The sequence below is a fragment of the Lutzomyia longipalpis genome, chromosome 4, assembly GCF_024334085.1.
Source record: "Lutzomyia longipalpis isolate SR_M1_2022 chromosome 4, ASM2433408v1".
NCBI classification, from domain to species: domain Eukaryota; kingdom Metazoa; phylum Arthropoda; class Insecta; order Diptera; family Psychodidae; genus Lutzomyia; species Lutzomyia longipalpis.
In genome coordinates this window covers 1047573-1072790 of record NC_074710.1, presented here as the reverse complement: position 1 = coordinate 1072790, position 25218 = coordinate 1047573, and the positions used below count along the sequence as shown (strand labels likewise).

The window sequence follows — 25218 nt, the reverse complement described above, 5'->3', positions numbered from 1 at the left end:
AAACCTGATTTTCCCATGAAAATTCTGTGGAAATCGCGAGAAAATTGCGAAAAACTGAATGTGTGAATCCGTTTTATTTTCTCTTCAAGAAAATGTACCAAAAAATAGCAGTGTGGTGGCTTTTGGAACTAAATTTAGGGCGCCAAATTCAAAAGGTAGTCAAGAAAGTATGAAATTGAATGGTGTACAGTCGTGCCTTGGCATAAGATTGTCTTGGATGTACTACTCTCGCGCATTGAAAATAATAAGTGTGAAGAGTACATCCAAAACTATCTTATGCCAAGGAACGTTTAGAAGAAATTTATTTTAGTAGAAATGTTGCAGTCAAAGCGTTTACGTCGTCGTAAACAAACTCCCGCTCAATTCTCATGTAATTCGCCCATTTTACCCCCAAAATCACCCCAAAAGTGCCCCAAGTGCCTACAGTGTGCCCCCGTGAGGGTCGTGTGTGGTGTGTGTGGTGAAAATTCGGGGAAAATCCCAACCGACCTGTTGCTAACATCCATTGGAATTAAGTTTGCAGCAGCTGTGTGAACTTCTGTGTGGAGGATTCTTCGTTTATTTTTGTGAATTTTGTGTCTTCTGTGACGGAGTTTTTGGGTGCCCCAGCCCAGAGCAGTGATTACAGTGAATGGGCGCCCTTTCCGGTTCGTCTGGGGCGTGTTTGTGGTGCAAAATAGGGAGCGCAACAGCGGGTGGGGGAGCAAAACATGGAGCATGGTCGCTGTGAACAAAGGAGGAGAGTGAGATTCCATGACTCATAGGCGACCAGACTGTGCAGACTCTTTTTTTTCTTCTAACTTTTGTTCGTGATGTGCATTCGCGAAAGTGAAATTCACGGCTTGTAGTGGAATAAAAAAGAATCACAGCTAAAACACACAAGCCTCCAAACTCTGAAATTAGAATTCAAAAGAGAAAAAAAGGGTAAACAATGGGCATTTCAGCATCCAGGGCAGCAGATCCCGTGGAAACCACCACAATCCACAGGGATGAAATTAGCTACATGAAGCACCATCATACCAGCCATCACATCCGGCAGCCCAGTGTACGACGCAGCTGTCAACCGATGCCGGATCGCAATGAGCTGGAGAGGAGATTCACGAAAGTTCTTGTAAGTTTCCCCACAACACTGCCCATGTCCCTTTTTACAGCATAGAAGTGTGCAAGACATTCCAGAGAAGCACAAGTCATTGCTCCACAGAGTGCCCGTGAGCACATACGTACAATCGAATTTTTAAGTGGGTGTTTGTCGCACTCGGATTCTTGCTCTTCCACTTCTTCTGCCCTTCCTCACATTCCACTGTGTGGTATTCTCCTGTGGCCCAGACAATCTCTATTGAGAGTCTTCTACAACATAATACTCACTACACTACATTTTTATGCTTCAATGGGCGTCACACTAGGGGTGGATTTCGTCGTTTAGCTCCCAAAAAGGAATCTCTGTAGCTGTCTTGAAGATTTTCTTGTTAAATCCTCTCTAGAGCAGAAACTACCAAAAAAGAAATATTTTTTGATAATGATTAGTTTAGTAGAAAGGAAGAGAGAAAGAAGCAAAAATTTGCTGTAAAGACAGAAAAATTAATTAAATAAATATTTAGGGAAGCTGTGGTGGGATTTATTTTATGTGTGCAGCCTCCTAAAATGTTGATAACAGTGTTTTGGGCGAGAAAAATATGATTTGATGCTTTATGAGCACTTCCACACTCTATGCCGATAGTAACAGTATAATATTTTGGTGGATGAATTTATGGAATTTATGATTTTTTGTAGAAAAAAAGAGAAGAAAATTGGAATGGCGCATAAGCCGTTGTTTTCTGCTGTGAATTTTGGATTGTGGGTGATGTTCGCGATTAAAGAAAGAAGGAACGTTATAAATTGACTTTATCAAGATTCTGAAAAGATTTTAAAAAGTTTAATAAAAGAATATTTTAAAAAAAAATTTTTTTGAACATTTTTTAAAAGATCTAATTTTATTAAGATTTTGCCAAGATTTTTAAATTTTTTTGAAGGACCCTACGAATAATTTTAATGAACTCTTTATTTATTAATATTCTTCTAAGATTTCGGCAGATTTTTGTTAGAATATTTAATGATTTCTTTAAGAAAAAAAAGTATCTTCTTGTGTAAACATTATTCTAAAGTTCTTGTATTAAATTATAAAATAAAGATCTTGAAATCTCGGAAAAAGGATTTCCTTATTTTTTAGATTTTGAAAAATTTTAAGTTTTGTGGTAGATTCTGATATAAAATAGATCTTTTCTTTGCAATTCGACAGTTATAAGATTTTTAGTATTTTGGGAAAAATCTATTAAGATTTTGACATTTTATTTCTCTCTTTAATCGGACTTTTGTTGGTAAATTACTTTACCAGTTTTTTTTTCAAAAGATCTTTCAGAGTGTATTTTGGGATAAAAAAATCTTAATTTCTTTTTATAAAAAACGAATTAAAAATTTCTTATTCTTTTATTCCTAACATTCTGGTTTTTTTACACCCAGAAAATTACATTAGACGTGCTTTCCTTGAACTTAGCACACGATTACACGCGTTAATTCTTTACGGAATCATCTTCACTACCACCTAAAAAAATTGCTTTCATGCCATGAATTTAATGTCAAAGCGTCTTCAATGTTGTTTTTTTTTTCCTTCATGGAATAAAAAACAGCTTTACTTGTGAAAATTCTCAAGCATAAAACGCTTGAAAAATATTTTTTTCATTGACATTGGAGATGGGAGAAAATGGGAAAAAATATTTATTGTAACATTTAGTAAATTAACACGTAAATATATAATTTGCACGTCGTCACACAGAAAAGGAAAATTGCGGAGTTTTGACAAAATAATCTTTTGGACTCTGTGGGAGTTTTTTCCGCATACTAATAATATTTCAAAATATTCTTAAAGACAGAAGAGAGAGAGAGTGTTTGATTGAATCAACATTTGGGAGTTTGGAAGTTGAATATGAGTCACAATGAGCTACACGTCTATCGTATTTATGATGCAATGTTTATTGATTGTTAAAGAGAAAATGTATTGTCGTGCATTTCAGCGAATTTCTTCACCACAACACCCTTTCCTTTTGTATTGAATTTAGTAACAATCTTATGATGAAGAAACTTCTTTTTTTTACCATCATTCTTTCCTTTAGCTTCTTAGAATTTTGTCTTTTTTTTCAAACAGAGAATTTGAAATACTATCTGTGCAGTCTCTGTGGAGGAAAATATATTTTATTTTAAGAAGGGGGCAAAGTGTCTCGCCTTTTAATTATGAAATGTGGGTTTTCTCACAAAACAACCACATTTTCCCATATGTGACAATTTGTGGAAGGGCCCACGAGAGCACGCAAAGAGGATGGTACTGTGTAGTTAGATGGAGAAAAAAGAACTTTAAAATTATGTAAATAAGGCATGAAAATAATTCTTCGCAGTGACGCCTCTATGAGTCTTTTTTTTTTTCACGTCATCTTTTGGGTTCAATTTTATCCATCATGTGTGTACGACGAGTATTTTTATATATATAAATTCTCTTTGAGTAAAAGACAAGTGCAGTGGGTTCCATTCTTAGTGCAACACAATGCACTTTTCTTTACAAAGAATTTATTTTTTCTATTTCAAATCATATTGGAACAGCATTAAAAAAATCTAACGTTACAAAATTAATTTCAAACGTTAGAATATCAACTAAAAAGTAAATTTTAAACTTTAGTTAGAAAAAGAAGTATCAGAATATAGAAAAGAAAAGACAAATGTTGGAAAAAGTGACAAACGTAAGAATAATTGACAAACGTTTTAAAAGAGAAACGTCAAACTTTTGAAAAATATCAAACGTTAGAATAAAATGTTCAGCATTGCAGTAAGAAACGTCTAGCGTTAAAAAAGAAACATTTGATGTAATTTGATTAAAAGAAAGAAAATGTCAAACTTCAAAAAAAATTAAACGTTTTGAAATAAATGTCAAAAGCGATAAAAAAATGAATGTCAAACGTTAAAAAAAAGAGAGTTAGCTACACAATTTTCAGCTATTAATGTATAATATGTCAATTAATCTCCTAATCAGGAATTAAAAGATTTCTTCAATTGAGTGTTGTTTACATGTGCTAAAGAAACTTACATATTTCAAGTGAATGTTAATCTGCTCAATAGCGATTACATATTCATACTTTTTTAAACGATAGATAATAATTTTTTTTTAACTTTCAATGGATTATTTAAACTTTGGAGTAAATTCTGATAAAAGTTTTTTTTCTTTTCTTTTCCAACAACTGAAACATTGTTGTAAGATTTTAACAGATGGCTGCTTTTAAATCGTTCTATTATCGATCTAGAAAAGAAAAAATAAAGAATTTGTTGTTCAGGAAAATAGTCAGAAAGGTCCGATTAAAAGAAAAAAAAACAAAATGTCAAAATCTTATAAGATTTTTTCTAGAATACAAAAAATCTTATAACTGATGAATTGTATGAAAAGAAAAGATTTTTATCAGAATCTACCCCTTTATTCTAACTTGTCTTTTCAATATTTTCTTAAACGATTTATTTTTCCAATAAATTTTGCATTAAGATCGTGTCACACTGTATTACGTGGAGTTTAAAGAGAGAGAGAAGGGAAGCAATGTGCATTGAGATGGAGGGAGATTTTCTTCTTAAAACTTTAAAGGCTTGTCTAATAACCAGTTCTCTTTGGGTGGTGGTGTTTTCTGAATCAATCGTTTTCTGTGGTGCCACTTTTGCCATAACGCAGTGTTCTCCAATACACACACTTGCTAAGAAATAATGTTGGAAGAGCAGCACAAGTTGTGTATTATATGGACTTTTGTGGGTTTTCTCAATGAGCTGTGGCGATGCTGTTGCTCTTAAACTCCCTCCCCAAAAGGCTGTTAAATTAAATTCAACGTTGTCGATTGAAATGCAGCTCGAGGAGACATATTTCAATGAAAGGACGGAAGGAAGGGGAGGATGTTAAAAATATCTTTTGGGTGTGTTTCTTCATTGAATTTTATTATTTTCCTTCATTTTCTCTTAAATGGGTAGAACATGAATATGTTATGTATGGGGGATGAATGAGAAATGAGATTCAATTTTTTTTTGAAGAGTTATTTACAACAATTTAATGAAGTGTGTGGATGACGTACTTGGAAGAAAAAAAACTTTATATGCGAGAGTGTGAAAAAAAAAAGAATTTATGCCTTTGGAGAGTGATAAAGTTTGCTTGTATATGATGTAATTTGGTTCCATCATCCTTGAACTACTCTCACACTGAAAGACATTTTCAGTGAGCGCCATTTTTTGATTGCTTTGGTGGCTACAAGTATATAAAAGAAGTTTGCTAATGAGCATCGTTGGCAAATTGATTGCAAAGTGAAGCACAAACAGAAATGAAAAAGAAGAAAAAAAATCAATGAACTGACGAGACTTTCCCTGCCACAATTGTGCTGATCTTTCAAACTACGGAGACAGCCAATAAAATGTGTCTTCACCATGAAAATGTTCTGTATACAGAGTGCAATTTATATTTATCTCCAAACACAACCACTTCCGCTGATCAATTAATCATGACTATTTGCCATGTTGTTCAGGAAGGTTTTTTGTTGTTGTTTTTGTTGTAAAATCTATCATTCACTTTCATGGTACGTTGTGTTGTACCCTCATTTGCCCTTTTTGTGTGTTAAACCTCTCACTCAGTAAGAACCACTTAAAAATTGTACGACGATTATTCTATTTATGAACGATGAATGTCTCCTCAGCACTTCCCCAGACTGGCGCGTCCGTCATTCATATACAACATCACACACCCAGAGTTCAAGGGGGTTGCAAATTATGTATATACATCAGTACATAATACATAAGTCTATCTTTTACTCTCAAGAAAGATAAACTTTTGTTATTAATACTCAATCATTTTTCACAATAATTTCTCTTCCCATTCTTCTGTCTCGGCTGTCCCAGGGAGAGAGATACTTTAATGTTTATGGAAACTCATTGAAAAATGACTCTCTCATCTATTTCACATTTCATTCATTTAGTGAAAGAGAAGAAGAAGGAAAAAAAAAAGTAAAAATTATGACCATTGATTGTTATCTCATTTCACAGAGACCTCCAACCATATATTTTTCAAAAATGGGTTTTCAAAGTAATATTTTTGTCAAATTTCCCCCATTTTTTCCTTAATTGCACTTTAATGCACTGTAATGTTTATTTTTTTTCTCTCTCACTAAACTAATGCTATTATTTTTGGCATTTTTTCGTGGAATTTTCTTTTAAATATTTCAAAAGCATTGCTAGTGGTTTTTTTTTGCTTTGCTTTAATTGATTTTCTTGCTTATGTGACATATTTTTCACCGCCTTTCAGTGGAATTAAACCCTTGTCGCTCATAAATGAAGATCTGTATTTTTTTATGTAATACTCTGAACGCCATCTAGTATTAATTTCTATGGCCTGCAGTGCCATCTATTGAGTATAATAAAGAATCTTTCTGAAGAAACTATAAAGTTCACAGCTAACTGGAATTATTATTCTCTTCTTCATTAAGTTTCATCACCATGGGCAGGAGAGAGAAAATTTTTAATAAGCATTTACCTTTTATCAACAATATATAATTGACATATCAATTTAATTGACAAGACCGCATGAGAGTGAGAGGCGTCAAGTGAAATTCCAACACAATCTTTTATTTAATAAATTCATTCCATGGGCCACACTTTTTCTCATTGTGAACCCTCCATCCAGTGGCGTAGTCTGAGATTGATGTTTGGTTGTTTAAACACTTAAAATTTTTAGGTAGTTTTGGTTTTCTTTTATAGATTAAAACGAAATTATTTTCAGCTTAAGAATTACATGAAAAATTTCAAAGGGAAAAGTTTTAAATCTATAGGAAAAGACGTCAAATGTTAGAATAAATGAAAAACTTTAAAAGAGTAATGTCAAATGTTGAAACAAGGGATGTTAAACGCTTGGAAAAAATATTGTCAAACGTAAGAAAAAATGTCAAATTGAAAATACTACAAACGTCAAACGTCAAAAAACAAATGTCAAATATTATAGAGATCAAACGTTACATAAGAAAGCTTGAAAGATTTGAATAACGTCAACGTAAAGAAATATAAAGCGAGAAATACTGAAAAATTTCAAGTGTCAGAAACATAAAATACTTGAAATGTATACAAAAGTTAGAGAACAAATATCAAACGTTAGAAAATAAATGTCAAACGTTAAATTTAAATGAAAAATTATCAAAATCACTTAATTTTGAAGTTTGTGTCGTTTTTTTAAAATATATTTACGTCCTTTAAATTCATTTCTTCTGTTGATTTAGCACCCCCTTGAATTGATTGCTGGCTACGCCTCTGCCTTCGTCGTGATTGAGATTGCTTACCCCGGGGGTCATTTTGTAATTGAATGATAAAATTGGAAAAGAGAATAAAATTACAGATAATTTTATTTTCTTCTCAATTCATCAAACTTCAACACCAAAGAGGTGTGAAAGAATTTTATTGGCAATAACTTCAAAGAACTTATTAGGAAATTTAAAGAGAATTAATTCTAATTTTGCTTATGGCAATGGGCATATCTTTGTCTCTCTATCTTGAATAATAATCACATAATTAAATATTAAATATTTTCTTCTTACTTTTGTGCATAATATTTAATTTTTATATTATGCACAAAGTTAATATTTAATTAAGGGGCAGATATAATATGTTTACAGAAAAACACAATAGAGCTTGGGAAATGTGAAAAAGTGAAAGAGAAGTACTAAATGGTGTACAACCAGAGATATGTTTTTCATTGAACAACCTACAGAGAGTTGTTTAAACTTTTAACATTCTATCACGTTTCAATTTTTCCATCCTTCTCTCCATAATATACTGTCCATGGGTGAAGTTCTAACAAAATGCCATTCTACTGCCTTTTTAAATGCATTTCCTTTTTCCGGTGACCCAAAATTTATATATACATTTATTTACTTTCCCAACAAGTGTACACGTTGCAGCTCCTGGTGGGCTATTGTTATGTTTATGTTAAATACCGCGCCAATGAGTTTTTTTTTTAGAGAAATTCTTTCTCGCCCTATGACCAAAAGCAAAGCTAAACGAACCAAACACATGGTATAAAAATTGGGGGCATTTACGAAGAATCTCTTTGGGAATTTTGCTTCGTTTTTTTTTTTTGGACTAAAAATAGTAAAAACCACACTAATTAAATGTAATTGAACAATTTTCAATACCCTATTCGTTTTATCGTCAGCCTCTTTAGCTCTGGAGAGAGAGATGCTGGTGGTTTTTCTTAACAGATATTGTACATTTAAATGTACATATAACGAAGCATTTTTCATGACCTTATTTTAAGTATACTCTCTTTTCATCCACACACAACTTTAATTTATTTAATGGGATTTTTGCCATGGAGACGTAAAAAACAACAAATCTAACATGAGACAGTGAGGAATGAGCTTTGACGATTTGCATGCTAAAATATTCTACATTACAAATTAAATGTTAAATATAGGAAAGAAGAAATGGGAAGCATCAGTGTTTCATATATGTATGTTAGTATGAATTCCCTTCTAAAACGCACAATGTTGCGAAATGTTGACTTGTATGTGATTTTTGGAACAAAGACTAACTTTGTTATTCTCCTCTGCGGATGCTCCCCCCTCCTGTCCCATTAATGATGCGACTACTAAAGTGATAATGGTTTTGTGTTGATGTAGGTCTATCTAGGCTGCTAAAATATATATTTTCTACCCTCCAGTCTATTTAAACAGACGCTCACCGTACAAACATGAGATGAATGTTACCCAAATGGAGGGCGATGGTGTGACAATCATGTTCGTTCTCTCTCTTCTCTCTATGAAAAACTATTTTATAATAAATGTCTGTATATGCCTCTATTTGGATTAATTTGTGGTTCTTTCCATGTAGGCTAATCTGTGATATATTGCACACAACAGGGTGTTTCCTCTTTACACAAAGTAATTAGGGAATTATTTTATTTTCATTTCATTTATGGGTATTAATGAAAAACAAACAAGGATTAGAAGAGGATTTAGGGAAGGTTTTATTGTTTATTGAGACGAAAATTATCTAAGGTCTAGTAAAACTGGGTAAACTTACTATTAAATATTCCTTTTGGCGAATTATCCGAATATTTGCAAATAATCTGAATATTTCATTCAGATAAACAGTTCTTGCTTTAAACCGAATAGCCTAATACGAAAAGGGCCTTTTCACGATTGAATTAACTTATATTTTAAGCTTGAATTTAGGATCTTTACAGGCTTGAATTAACTGACATTTTAAGCTTAAATTTAGGACCTTTTCAAGCTAGATTTAACTAACATTTTAAGCTTGAATTTAGGATCTTTACAGGCTTGAATTAACTAATATTTTAGGTTTGAATTTAGGACCTTTTCATGCTTGAATTAACTTACATTTTAAACTTGAATTTAGGACCTTTTCATTATTGGATTAACTAACATTTTAAGCTTGAATTTAGGATCTTTTCATGCTTGAATAAACTAACATTTTAAGCTTGAATTTAGGATCTTTACAGGCTAGAATTAACTAACATTTTAAGCTTGAATTTAGGATCTTTACAGGCTTGAATTAACTAACTTTTGAGGTTTGAATTTAGGACCTTTTCAGGCTAGACTTAACTAACATTTTAGGTTTGAATTTAGGACCTTTTCATGATTGAATTAACTAACATTTTAAGCTTGAATTTAGGACCTTTTCATGATTGGATTAACTAACATTTTAGGTTTGAATTTAGGATCTTTACAGGATTGAATTAACTAATATTTTAGGATTTAATTTAGGACCTTTTCATGATTGAATAAACTAACATTTCAAGCTTAAATTTATTACTTTTCAGACTTGAATTTACAAACATTTTAGGCTAGAATTTAGAACCTTTGTAGTCTCGAATTTAGCACTTTCTCTAAATTTTTTTCTCCACGATCTAATTCTCTTTAGGACTAAAATTCAAATACCTACCTCTTTTTCTTTTAAGTTTATTAACATTGCCTTATCTTACAATTGATTCAATTTACTTGACAATCGATAATGATAAAAGTCTTAAGCATAGTACTTGAAATCAATTTTCTTTGTCTTTTGAGTGATAAAATAGATTAGTTTGATAGCAATTACGACGAATTATGACTCAAATAACCTTCCGCGTAAAAAAAAATGATAATGAAGTGTTTCATTAATTTATGGTACACTCTGTGGAGCAAATCAGAACATTATTTCCTCTTGTCCATTTAAATAATATGAATTGTTGGCAGCAACAAAAAAATTAAAATAGTGTAGCAACTAATAAAATTGTTGTTTTTTCTTTCATAATTGCAGGCATCAATGGACCTACCACCGGATAAAGCGAAATTGTTGAAGAATTACGATGATGAGAAGAAATGGGACATAATATGCGATCAGGTAATTAATCCAATTTACTCGTGTTTGTATGTTGTGTACTCTCTTTCGTATTATGCTGATTAATTGAGTCATTTTGGCCACCATGGCGGTGAAAGAGGGAAAGAATAATAATAAAAAAAAAAGTTCAATGAGCTTAAATTTGTTGCGCGGTAAAGAAAAAAAAAACAAGAATCTTCTGCTTGAGAATAAGCTGAAAGTGAGAGATAGTAGAAGAAGATTGTATGCACGAGATTGTTAGGGAAATTATTATTATTTAGCATTCTTACTTCTCTCTGTCTTTCTTCTCGTGTAAAATACCTCTGTGGGAGAATTTATAATTGCTCTGTGTAATTGCACACGGAGTAGCGCATTTTATGAAAAGGTAAAATGTTGAAGGGAGAGGGGGGGGGGAGAATTGACGTCCAGCAGTATCAATATAATACAATTAAATTTAAACAAAATGACATCATTTCACTCCGCGCAACACGGTCATTGAGCACGGGAAATTGTGAAGAAGCGCGCCCCAATAGTAATAAATATCAGCATAATTATTATGTCTTTGAGCTTCTCCATTCACAACTCTTCCATCTAGCCATGTTCGTGTCATTTTTTTTATGTACAAAACAGAGTTTTTTTTTGGTTTTCTCAAAACGCAAGCAAAATATCACGAAGAATTTAAAATGGGCAAGATAACATACTTTAACAGACTGCTGTTGGGGGGAAGATTAACAAAAAGAAAAAAAAATCCATGAATCATCATTGAGAATAAATTTTAAAAGTAAGAGAAACAACATTACTATAGGAGGAGGAGGAGGGGGAGAGAGATAAATAAAAATTTCCTCCCGCAGAGTTTTAGCATAGATTCAACACAATATTTTTCTGTCTTGTTTATAATTTGATTCAATTTTTCAACAACTTCATTTTACAGTTGAATTACTATGGGGAAAAGGAGTTTATTCAATTTTATTAACATGTCATTGCATTATTTGATGGTGCAAAATGAACAAATCATAGAGAAAAAGTATTTCTAAAGTCTCAAAGATCAAAATTGAATTTCAACATTATCTGTGACTTTAATACAAGAATTAGACGAAACCTTCATCAGAAGCTATTGCAATGAATAATTCCATGTAGAAAAAATATGCAAATCTCATTGGACAATTGCAGCTTAAATGCTTCAAAAAAAAAAAAAAGAATCTCAAGAATAAATTTTATGAACATCAGTAAAGGACTTATCGTGCAATGAACCTTCAACAATACATAGTTGCAATGCAAATTTATTTTAAGAAAAGAGAGAATCTCATTGAAAAATATAATATAACCAAGGGGTGTTTATCTGAACGAAAATCTTCGAATTATTCGTCAAGATTCGGTTTATTTGTTATAACTATTTGTTATTCGACAAAGTTCGGATTATTCCTCGAATTTAGAATTATTCGTCAAGATTCGGCACATTTGTTAAGAAGATTCGAACTATTCGTCAAGATTTGTACTGTTCGTCAGGATTCGGTTTATTCGTTGAGTTTAAAATTTTTCATCAAACTTCTGATTCATAAAAATTCGGTTTATTTGTTATGAATATTCGAATTATTCGTCAAGATTCGGTTTATTTGTTATAACTATTTGTTATTCGACAAAGTTCGGATTATTCCTCGAATTTAGAATTATTCGTCAAGATTCGGCACATTTGTTAAGAAGATTCGAACTATTCGTCAAGTTTTGTACTGTTCGTCAGGATTCGGTTTATTCGTTGAGTTTAAAATTTTTCATTAAGCTTCTATTCATAAAAATTCGGTTTATTTGTTATGAATATTCGAATTATTCGTTAAGAAATTCCTGACTATTTTTTGAACAGATTCAAATTATTCGTCTAGATTCGAACTATTCTTCAAGATTCGGATTATTCCTCGAGATTAGAATTATTCGTCAAGATTCGGCACATTTGTTAAGAAGATTCTAATTATTCGTCAAGAAGTTTCAGATTATTCGTCAAAATTCTTATTTTTCTTCAAAAAGATTCAAACTCTTTGTCAACATTCGGATGATTCGCTAAAATATTCCAAATATTCGCCAGATAAACACCCCTTGAAAATAATATTGTTAATATGTCTTTGTAAATATGTATTTAAATATGAAAAAGTTTGGTAGATTTATTATTATGCGAAGAGTGCGTAGTATGAATATTTAAGCAAAGAGGGAGAGAGAGAGAAAAGAATAAATAAATGGTGGATCATGACGAAATCACATTGAGAGATATTTTTGGTTGTGTATGAAGGGGGAGGCAGGGATTGTAATAAAGAATACAAAAAGGGGGGGTTGAGGAGGGACTAGGAGAGAGTGGCCAAAGGTTCCGGCAGTCAAGTCAATTGACTTCAATAAAAAGGCAACTTTGTGCTTTGAGTGTGACACAGAAAATTTAATGTAGGTCCATTATGGGGACAAAACTAATATGTTGTGATGATGGCAGAGAGAGAGAGAGACAAAGAAAAGTGCGATGATGAGAGAGAATTTGATTAGAATTTTTATTAATAAAATCAAAAGAACATGAAGAGTTTTTTTTTTTATTCTTAATTTGATAAGAAAAAATTAATTTGCCTTTTGTTGACCACTAAAGTTCCTCAATGTTGTTTTCAGCATAAAACATAATGTTTTTTATTTCTATTTTGTGGTATTTGGAGGGATTTTTATCTCTTATCAGTTGAAAGTTTTTTTTTCACCACAGCTCAGCAAATCACGAGATTTATTGTGTGTTGTATTACAATATAATTTTTAATTTCCTCCACATCCGTCCTTCAATTGTTTTATGATCACTTGAAATGCAAAGTTTCGTGACTCACAGTAAGGAAAGAAAAAAAAAACATTTTGTTGTGCATGTTGGCACGGAGAGGAATGAAGATATGTATGTAATGTTAAAGAAGGAAAAAAAAGTCTGTGCATTGAAAATTATATAAATAGGCAGTGACGGATCGCAAATGAATATTTTGGCGAATTCTCCAAAAAGTATCAGCCCAGCCATTGGCTTGACTTACTCCGCGCAATTGAGGAAGTCTGTGAGTCATTAAAGTGCGAAGAAGAGAATCTCATACAAATACACTGCAAAAGCATGATTCTTTTGTATATTACTCCCTCATTTGACATGGGTTGTGATTCTAAGAATTTGATAAATTCAACTGATTATTGAAGATCTTTTTTTTATTCGTGCATTTGTAAATCAATGAGTAACATGAGCCATCAAACTCAAGAATTTCTTTTGCAAAGAAAATAAAAAGATTGAATCATTCCATTTATGACCCAGACCTTTAAAATCTTATCTGTATCGTCTACAATATACACTCAAATGACCTTTTTGGAGTAGAAGAAGTGAAATGAAAGTTTTTGGGGGAAATCCCAAGGAAAGTTTTTGATGAGTTTCTTTTTATTTTCTCGTGAAAAGGGCACGATTCTATTTTTTCTTGAAGCTTTTCAGTAGAATGAGAAGGTTCTATCGATTGCGAAAATATAAAGAAACTTTTTGCTCAAACAGGCTAAGAATTTTTTTTTATAACCTACAAAGAATGAACACTGATAGAAACGTGTTTTATAAAACAAATACTTTGCGAATTTTCCTGAAGTAAATAATCATTTAAAATTATATAAACATTAATTATAACATTTAATAAGAAGCAGAAAAAATAAGCATCTAGATTGTAAAGAAGGTTTCTAAGCATAAGCGCTTTATAGAGCAAACGCTCATAAAGCTTATGCTTATCGAGTATTGTTTAATAAGGAAGCTATCACACCTAAGCTCTAAGCACTAGATAATTAAGATTTCTCATGAGGAAGAACGTGAAAAAAATAGCTTTGCTGTCTTTCTCATACTCATTTACAGGATATGAAGCTTAAGCACTTGGAGCTTAAGTGTGATAGCTCCGTAAGAACATATCTTGTTATGAATGAAAAAAAAACATCTCATCTGTGAGTGTTTTGCTTAAAGTACACACTTATGCTGCATAAAGCATAGGCTTATGGAGTATATGCTCATAAGGCATAAATTTATAGAGTATTTACATTCACAGAATTTTTGTGAAAAAATTCTCAGGTTTTGAATGTTTTTTTTTCTTTAAAATATTCAAATAAAACAATTAATCATTTTTCTTTCTAGTTAAAACCATTTGAAGGAAGCTTTCATATAATATTAAAAATGTTTTTTTTTTTCAATTTGTTTTTAGAAACCGAAAATATGTTTTTCAAAATTGTAATAAAAAAATATAAAACAATTCGTAAACTTTTCTTAAAACAATTGTAAGTAATAAATAAAAGAGCATAGGCGTGTGAAGCATACACTTACAGAGCATACGCGTGCATGGTACACTCTTGTGAAGCATAAACGTGTAAAACGGTTCTCCAGTGAAGATTTCAAGATCTTGATTTTAGAATCAAAATCATTTTTGTCTAATTTATTTTCTCCATCTTCTGACTATTTTTTTTTCAGCCAAAAAAATTTAATCCTTGATCTTCCTGATAAGATGCTTTAGAGATTTTTTCTTTTGCTGCTTCGGAGTAGCAAAAAGTTACCTCAATACATCACTGTTGTGGGCAAAAGGGAAGAGCACAGAATAATGTTTTTCTGATGTTCATCGTCAAATTTCATTTATCATGACGATGTAGTTTGTGTGTTTACACAATATTTGCCTTTTATATTTTAAATGTTGCTCTTCTTTCTTTCTTTTTCTGCACAGGAAATGGTCCATGCGAAAGATCCACCGTCACACTATTTGACCAAATTGAGAACATATTTGGATCCAAAAGCTTCACGAAGTCATCGGGTGAGTAAAATGTTTTTTTTTAAGGAAAATTTTAAGAGGGTTCTCATTGAGAAAATAAAATGTTTTTGTTGTGAATGAAAATTAAAAAAAAAAATAGAAAAGAAAAATTGTGGGTGAATCAACATCAACGCAAGTCTTGAGGGATTTAGAGATTTCCCTGAGGACGAATCACATTGAATGGGTTAAGGAGTTTCTCGATGAGGAGAATCAAGGTCTGGATGCACTCATAGATTATTTGAGCTTCCGCCTATCCATGATGCGGCATGAGCAGAGAATCCAAGAGGCACGAAATGAGAGTGAGGAGACACTCAATACAACGGTGAACTCCTCGGGTGTACTGTCGTCAACATCAAATGCTGCCGGGAGTAATGAACTGACGCCTCCAAGTGGAAATTGTGGCGGTAGTCGGCACCAGCAGCAGCAGCAGCCGAATGGTTTCATAAGACCCGGTTTGGGGGATTTAATTGATAGTCCCAGCATAAAAAGGAGATCTAGGCATATTGCAAAGCTCAATATGGGCGCCTCGACGGATGATATTCACGTGTGCATCATGTGTTTGCGTGCAATAATGAATAACAAATATGGCTTCAATATGGTTATTCAGCATCGTGAGGCAATCAACTGCATTGCATTGAGTCTCATCCACAAGTCACTGCGGACGAAGGCGCTAGTGTTGGAACTTTTGGCGGCAATTTGCCTCGTCAAGGGTGGTCACGAAATCATCTTGTCGGCTTTCAACAATTTCAAAGAAGTAAGCAGCATATTTGTATATTTCATCGTTGAGGGACTTTTCACAACAAAAAAAATCATGTGTCTCGCGTTTTGTTTCTTACAAAAAGAAAAAGAAAATTATCAGACTGTTACAGAAGAATTTTTAGTACAGAATTTTGAATGAAGATTTTGGGATCATCTGAATTGCAGATTTACTTTTATTTAGAAAGAAATCAATTTTTAATTGAAAATAATTCAGAAAATAATATTTTCAGAGTTTTTTTTATCTTTTAACATATTTTGTGAGATGTGTCTTGGATAAAATGGTCTAAAAGTACTAATTTTCAAGCATATTTAGTCTACATAATAACTTGTGAATTGAAAATTTATTTACATAATTCATTTATTAATTACAGAAAATCATTGATTACTGAAAAAACTACTCCAAGCTGTTCTTTCTTACCTATATTATCGTTCTTGTGAAATGTGTCTTGAATAAAATGGTCTTAAAGTAGGTAATAAAAAAAAGATTTTCGTTAGAACTTGGAACTGAATCACTAAAATTCCTTTTATTTCGCAAGTCGTAATAAGTTTAAAGGAAATTAGTACAGTTTTAGACTATTTTATCCAAGACACATTTCGCAAAATAAAAATTTATCATTGTAACTGTAATCAAATAGAAATCTCAGTGAAAAAGGAAAGCAAATACATGCTCAAAGAAGAATTTTCATTTTTTTTAAGCATTTAAACGACATTTGAATTGCCGAAGAATAAGTTAGTATATTAGGGCGAAATTCACTAGTAAGTCGGTCTTAAAATTTTAAGTCGATTTTTAAGTCAGTCTTTGAATTTTAAGTCGAGGTGAAATTCACTAGTAAGTTGAGCTTAAAATTTAAAGTTGATTTCTAAGTCGGTTTCTAAGTTTCTTAAAAAAGTTGAATTCTAAGTCAGTCTTAAATTTTAGCGAGACCGAAAATACGTCTTTAAAGAAAATCTATTCATCGCCTACGGTCGTCTCTTTACTAATTAAATTTTAGTGTCGTTTTCTGAGTGTCTTTAAATTTTAAGTCGATTTTTAGGCCGGTCTTAAAGTTTTAAGTCGGTTTCTAAGTATTTTAAAATTTTAAGTCGGTCTTAAATTTTTAAGTCGGTTTCTAAGTGTCTTAAAATTTTAAATCGATTTTTAAGTGTCTTAAAATCTTAAGTCATTTTTTTAAGTCAGACTTTAAAAACTTTTTGTTGAAATTAGCGAACTTCTTTGAAAAATAAAAATTACAAGTTCGACTTTAAAAACATGACTTAAAATTTTAAGACCGACTTAATAGTGAATTTGGCCATATTAGGTACAAAAAGAAACTTCGTTAAATAAAAGAATCTGTACTAAAATTTTTTTTAATCAAATAGATATAATCAGATGAAAAGTTTTTTACTTAAAATACTCACAGAAGCTTTCGTGTTTCGAATAAAATTCCTTATCTGATTTTTTTGGATTATAAACACAATGAAATGATTCTTTTTTGTCTAAAAATTCTTATAAAAATTGGTATGTGTCTAAGCTAAAAAAAAAAAGAAAGATTAGTACATAAAGAAAAAATCTTCTAAAGAGTTTACTTCATTGATCCAAACTTATCTTTCTTTTTTCTTCTTTTCTCTTTTTATTTTTGTTAATATTTAGGTTTGTCATGAGACGAAACGCTTCCAAACTTTAATGGAATATTTCATAAATTATGAATTGTTCAATATTGACTTCATGGTAGCTTGTATGCAATTTGTAAATATTGTTGTACATTCAGTGGAGGATATGAACTATCGTGTACATTTGCAATATGAATTCACTGCCCTGGGGCTCGATGGGTACTTGGAGAAGTTGCGTTTGACTGAATCCGAAGAGCTGCACGTGCAGATTTCGGCATATTTGGACAATGTCTTCGATGTGGCTGCCCTAATGGAGGATAGTGAGACAAAGACAGCTGCCCTTGAGAGGGTGCAGGAGTTGGAGGATGATTTGGGTAGAGCATTGGATCGTGTGGCGGAGACAGAGCGGGAGTTTATGTACAAATTAGCTGAGTTGGAGACGGAGCTTGTGAGGGTGCGTAGTGAGTGCGATGAGATGCAGCAGAAGGCACGGCAGACGGATGAGGAGGTGTCCACGTTGCGCAAAGTCCTCAAGCAGCGTGAGGAAGAATCACGGAATATGGCAAAGAATCAGCAGGAAATGCGAATGAATCAACAGCAGGAGGTGCCGCAAGTAGTGGCTCCACTTGCACCCCCAATTCCACCACCACCGCCAATTTCTGCCCTCGCCCCACCGGAACCAATTGCACCACCCTGCCCACCACCACCACCGCCAAATGGGACAAGGAATGTGGGGAGAGCATCTCCCTTCATTCCAGCACCACCACCACCAATTGCCGGGCAAATGCAAGCCCCTGATGGTGCAATGACAATCAAGAGGAAGGTACAGACGAAATACAAACTCCCCACGCTCAATTGGGTTGCACTGAAACCAAATCAGGTGAGAAGTTTTTTTTTTCATAACGTTCTGTTCATTGAACAATGATATTCTTTTCCCCCTTGTTGTTTAGTTCTATCTATTTCCCTATTTTTTATCTATTTGTTCTTTATTTATTTATTTATTTATTTGATGAAAATATTCTATTTCTTTTGCCTAAAAAATATTTTTATTTTTCGAAATAAACGTGAAAGTTTTCATAGAAATAAAAAAAAAGTTTCGTAGAACGTTCAATGATTAAAATTATCACAGAACATGAGAAACGATAAAAATATTGTCTTTGAATGGAAGAAAAAATTGAAATCTATTTCGCGGAACACGAGAAACACCCAAGAAAATTACCAAATGTAAAAAAAATTAAATAGTTTCACGAAACATTAGAAACCAGTTAAATGGTTTAATAAAACGTCTTGAAAATTAAAATTGGTACCATGAAACACGAGAAACAACAAAGAGATTCTCAAAATGCAAAAAAAAAACGAAATTCTTTCAGCTGAACTCGAGAGCCAGACAAAAAAAATTCTTTGAACGTAACAGAATCTAAATTGGTTTAGTGAAACACGAGAAACCAGGAAAAAAATACGTAAAACGTAAAGAATCAAATATTAGTTTCGTGGAACAGGAGAAATGAGGAAATGAATCTGAACGTAATAAATTCAATCTCCAAAAATCGGTTATTTTACAGCAAAACGCATTAAAATCATTTCAAAAAATTTCTAAAAAGATACGATAAAATTTGTTCTGAACGTAAAAATTCGAAACTTGAGTTCCTACGCGTAGAAAAAGTCTGAAGAACGTAAAAAAAAAACATTAAATTAGTCATAGTGGCTTCAGTGGAACACAAGAAACAAAAATTTAAAAAAAAACGGAATAAATTCAGCTAAAACCTCGAAATTATGATAAATTCCGAAAATCAATTAATTAAAGTAATTCTAATTAATTCTAATTAAAGTAAGAAGAATATTAGCTGGTTTGTTAGGCCAGCCGGGAAAGCTTGAAACATCATTTTCGATTATTTTATTACACATGGTGTAATAAATCATTTCGCAGTGTAATTATATGAGTTCTTATTGTCTTAATAAAGAAGCCGAATTTGAAAGACTAGCCGGGAAAGCCTGATACACCTTTAAATTATTTTATTGCACATGGCGTAATAAATCATTTCGCGTGTAATTATATCAGTTCTTAACGTGTTAACAAAAAAGGCCGAATTTGAAAGTAAAAATTGAGATAAATGAGCAATTCTAATTTTTATTCTAACTTCCTTATTGGCATAGGTGAGAGGGACAATTTTCAATGATTTAGATGACGAAAGGCTGTACAAGCAGATAAATTTTGTGGAATTTGAGGAAAAATTCAAAATTGGCCAAGGAGGTGCTTTTGCAAATGGGAATTCCGAATTGGATGGACTTACATCGTTCCCCAGTAAACGCTTCAAGAAGCCCGAGAATGTTTCAGTTCTCGAGCACACACGTCTCAGGAATATTGGTAAGAATGCAGCAATTTTACTTTTTTCTACGCTCGGAATTTCCGCACATTTAATCAAGGTTTTCACTTTTATTTCTTTGCGTTTGCATGATGCTGCTACTAATGCTAAACATGCGGTTTGTTTGTTTAGCATGAGAGGGAGAGGGAAAAGTATTTAAAAAAGGTGATTGATTTATTAATTTTTTTTTTCATAGCAATTTCACGGCGAAAGCTGGAAATGCCCGCGGAAATGGTCATAAGGGCAATAAATAATTTGGATTTGAAGCAATTATCATTGGAAAATGTGGAAATTCTCCAGAAGATGGTACCAACGGAGCAAGAAGTTAAGGCCTACAGGGAATACATTAATGAGAAGAAAGATCTCAATTTACTAACGGATGAGGATAAATTTATGATGCAACTGGCAAAAGTTGAGAGAATTTCCTCAAAATTATCCATTATGAACTATATTGGGAACTTTTTTGATAGTATTCACCTCATTAGTCCGGTTAGTTTTTATTTATTTATTTTTTTATTAATAAATTTTTGAATTTTTATTAAATTTTTTGTCGGGTCTTTCAACAGCAAATCTATGCAATAATAAATGCATCAAATTCCGTGAAGAATTCAAAGAAATTAAAGGCAGTTTTAGAGATTATTCTTGCCTTTGGGAATTACATGAATAGCAGCAAACGTGGTCCAGCGTATGGATTTAAGTTACAGAGTTTAGATACGCTCCTTGATACAAAGTCAACGGATAAGAGAATTTGCCTTCTGCACTACATTGTTGCCACGATGCGACAATCCTTTCTGGATTTACTGAATTTCGACACGGAACTCTTTTGTATTGATAAAGCAGCTCAGGTGTCGCTGGAGAATGTCATTACGGACGTTCATGAGCTTGAGAAGGGAATGGAGGCTGTACGGAAGGAGGCTGAACTACGTGGGAAGGGACCGCATAATCATGTTTTGCGTGATTTTCTCAATAATTCCGAAGAGAAGTTGAAGAAAATTAAAATTGATGCAAAAAGTGCGCAAGATTCCTTCAAGGAGTGCGTTGAGTTCTTCGGGGAGTCCAATAGGAGTACTGATGCCAATACATTCTTCTCGTTGCTCGTACGATTTGTCAGGGCATTCAAGGTGAGTTAAAAACATTTTTAGCAGCACCATTAAATAAATTTCCGCTATTTTAACCATAAAAAGGGTTTTAAAATCTTCTTTCAATGTATTTTTGTTAAAACTTTGGTCATTTTGACTAATTTATTTGATCAAATATATTTAACAAATTATATTCAATGAAATGTATTTTGACTAATTTATTCAGTTAAAAATATTAAACTTTTATTCAGCGAAAGAATATTTTGACTAATTCATTTAGTCAAAGTTATTTAACAAATTAAATTCAGCGAAAGAGTATTTAAATTAGTTCATTCAATCAAAGAATTTAATAAATTCAATTCAGCGAAAGAGTATTTTAACTAATTTATTCAGTCAAAGTTATTTAACAAATTTTATTCAATGAAATGTATTTTAACTAATTTATTCAGTCAAAGAATTAAATAAATTCAATTCAGCGAAAAAGTACTTTGACTAATTCATTCAGTCAAAGTTATTTAACTTTTATTTATCGATATTTTATAAATATTTGGAGCACTTCAGGCAACGTTATTTAACTGAAGCATTCTGTCAATTTTATAAATGTCTTTAGCAAATTCAAGTGATGAAAGAAATTGACTGAATCATTCTGTCATAATCTTCCATCAATATTCTTTCTACTTTTTTTTTGACAATTTTTAACGGTTTTTTCGCAATAATGAATAACTTCTCATAAATCAACTGTTTAAATCTGCTTTAATATTCATTCATTGAATAATTTTTGCTCTTTTGACTGTTTTTATTCTGTTATTTTAACCAAATAACTTCTGCTGCTTTGACTTTAGTCATTTTTGAGTATTTAAATCAGTGTTTTTTTTTACTTTAATTGAATAACTTTTGTCAATTTATTTTGAAAAATCAATTTAAAAAAAAATGATATATTCTGCTAAAATGCCATTTCGTTGATTACTTCAGTCATTTTAACGAATTTTATAATTTTTTTAATTTTCACGCCAGACGGCAGATCAGGAAAATGAGCAACGAAGACGTTTGGAACAGGCAGCCGCGTTGGCGGCATCAAAGAAGGAGAATGAAGAAGTTGTTTTGCGGAATAAGATCAACAATCAGAAGAAGCAACAGGTACGCCCTGAAATACGTCTCTCAAGGTCATCCACTAATTTTCTGCACAGCATTACACTAGAATCGTAGCATGTGCTAATCACGCCCGCAGTGTTTTAGTTGATTTTTTATCATTCCTGTGAGACGCACACATCATCTCTCTCTCTCTCTTCTTATTCCTCCCTTAAGAAAAAATTCACAACCCCCACAAAGAATTTTTTTTTCCCATAAATATCCGCTTTTAAACTTTGAGTAAAAACTATTTGTGGTTGAAGGTAGACAATGCACCCTCCTCCATTATCTTTCTTAGGGAGTTATAAGTAATATTTTGTGCTACATTTTGGTTTATTCTTTGTTTTAATTCTTAATTCTGTTGCTGTTTGACTTTCGAGTCAACGGATTAATTGTAAATAATATATTTAAGAGAAATATAATTTTCTGATTATTTTGAAAGATTTATTTTTCAAATATAGAATGAATTTATTTGTTAATAAAACTTCATTTTTTGGTGAATGGATTTATTCATTATTTTTAATTAAAAGTAAAAGAATAATTTGCAATTTTATGTTTTTTTTTTAGAATTTCCAAATATCATCCTTTAACAAATTTTTAGTAAATGTTCTTGATGCTTCTGTGCTAAATATAAAAAAAAAACTTTCCCCTATTACACGTTAATTTATGTCAATTAGAGACATTTTTATCACAATAATAAATTACAGGTAGTTTTTTTATGTTTTCTCCTTCACTGTTTCTTGTGTTCTAAATGGTTGTAACATGGCAATGAAGAATTTATTACCAACACATAGTAGCATAGAAAATGTTGTTCTTTGCAATGGTTCCCAAAAAAAAGAATGATAATAAAATGTGTGGAATTTTCTTTATTTACATTCCAACACTTAATTTGTACAAAATGGGAATTTCTTCTTTCACACACAGGAAGATTTTTTTTTACATCTTACTAATTTGTCCATCAGAGTTGAAAAAAAAGAAGAAGGAAGAATAGATTTTAGTTTTTAACGTTTTTTTAACGTTTGACATTTTTTTTGTAAAGGTGAAATTCAGTCTTGAGATTTTTAAAATTTTCTTAAGAATTCAAAGTAGACAAATATTCTTATTGACTTTTCTCAGCTTCTGAGACGAAATTTAAAAAATTGTTCCGGTACATTATCCGCTAATCTTTTCTCTTCCATTTGCTTTTTACCCCATCAAAATCCATCCAGTAGATCCTGAGAAAAACCTACCTTTGTGTTTTGAGGAAAATCACAAGATGGCGGAAATTGATTTTCTTCCTCTTTCATAATAAGTCTTTAAAAGTGGCCAACACTTGAAAATCAAGTTTAAAAAAACTCAAAGAAAAATAAAAACATTTAATTTTACCAGCTTAAAAATAGTTTTAAAAAAATCTTGAATTTTTGCTTAAGAAAACATAAAGAATCTTAAGAAATTAAAAAAAAAAGAATCTTTAAAATCCTTTTGAAAAAATCAAGAACTCTTAGTTTTCTCTTAAGGAAATTTAAGAAATCTCAAGTTCTCTTAAGAAATCTTAAGATAGTCTAACTAGTGAATTTTACCCTAAGTTTGACATTTCATTCCTAATGGTCGATATATTTTTTCTAACGTTTAACGTTTCTTTTAAATTTTGATTTTTATTATTTTTTTAATGTTTAAAAAATAACTTTCTAATACTTTTAATGTGACTTTTAGTGTTAAAAAAATTTGTTTAGACCTTCAAAGAAAATTCTGAATTTCAGGAATTTTTTTTAAAGAAATATTCAGACACTCAAACACCTATCCTAGCTACGCCACTGTTCCTTTAAAAGAGTGATTATATTTCCTAAATTTTATCTTAACCTTAATCTTCAATCTACAATAATTCTATTAAAACTTTTCAACTCTGATGCAATTTCCTTTAAAAAAATATATATTTTTATAAGAGAAACTCAAGAAATCTTTTAGAAAGGATTTTTTATTTGCAAAGAACATTATTTTTTACCTTGAGAAAAACATTAAATTGGTATTTTGGGGGTGTGAAAGAGGAGCACAGGGTTGGTTTGTAAAGAATAAAAAAAAAGGGTGTGCAATTGATATATTTTCAAACGTCCCTCAATGCAGGAGGCAGTTATAAATGAATTGAAAAGTAAGACAAATGCTGTGCGTGAGAAGAAACTCCTGCAGCAGGATGAGGTGTACAATGGGGCTCTCGAGGATATTCTGCTGGGGCTGAAGAGTGAACCCTACCGCAGGGCTGATGCCGTAAGACGCAGCCAACGACGTCGCATTGATAGTCATCGTCTCTCACGTACAATGGAAGAGATGGATGTTTAATCCTCTGATTTCCTCTTCCTCATCCCAAAAAAAAGAAATCAAATTCCATTCCAATTTATCGCGCAACAACTCAGCGAGAAAAAAAACCACAAAAAGGGGCCTTTTGGATGAAAGAAAACAAAAAGACAAAGAATTTTAATCATTTAGGAGATTAAGAGAAAATTTTTGATATAAAGAAGAATCCTTTTTAGGGAGAAAAGAAAAATTCTCAATTTTTTTTCTGTGAGAATGCTCTTAAGATATATTTTTTCTCATGTCTTTTTATACATAAAAAAAATAATGATAAATAGGATGATATTTATTATATAAATTTTTTATAATGCAATTTATACACGCATTTACAAGAGCTTGACGCACAAACTCAATGGACCATGACAAATGTTTTTGAAGGATAATATTTTTTACAATAAAAAGTAAAATTAAAAGAAATAAAAATTATTATTAAATGTATAAAACTTTACTCTATTGTGTAATAAATTCTATAAAGATGGGTAAGGATTAAAATGGGAGCGAAAGAGGGCGATAAGGTGTAGTAAATGAATGTGATAAAAAAGCTATAACATAGATTTATAAATGATAATAAATTCTAAAATTAATAAGAAGCGCGCAAATGAAGGAAAAAAGGAAGAAAAAATCGAATAGTTGCTTATTTTTTTTTGTAATATACACCCTCTTGCAAAAATAAAAAGAAAAAAATCTCTTCTAGAATAGACTTGGTGCTTTTATAATGCGGAAGAAGAAAAATGTATTGCAGAATAAAAAAAAGTTGGAATATCG

General features: G+C 31.7%; 1 protein-coding gene across 1 annotated transcript; it reads left to right on the top strand.

Annotated features, from left to right (window-relative positions):
• The first annotated feature begins 308 nt into the window (after positions 1-308).
• Positions 309-25217, top strand: LOC129795465 (formin-like protein). Its single transcript, XM_055836758.1, has 10 exons — positions 309-1111; positions 10345-10428; positions 15126-15212; positions 15310-15963; positions 17599-18438; positions 19713-19923; positions 20118-20410; positions 20488-21042; positions 22015-22137; positions 24229-25217. Exons 1-10 carry the CDS (start codon positions 932-934, stop codon positions 24439-24441), a joined length of 3240 nt encoding a protein of 1079 aa, XP_055692733.1. The 5' UTR covers positions 309-931; the 3' UTR covers positions 24442-25217.
• Position 25218: the final 1 nt, after the last annotated feature.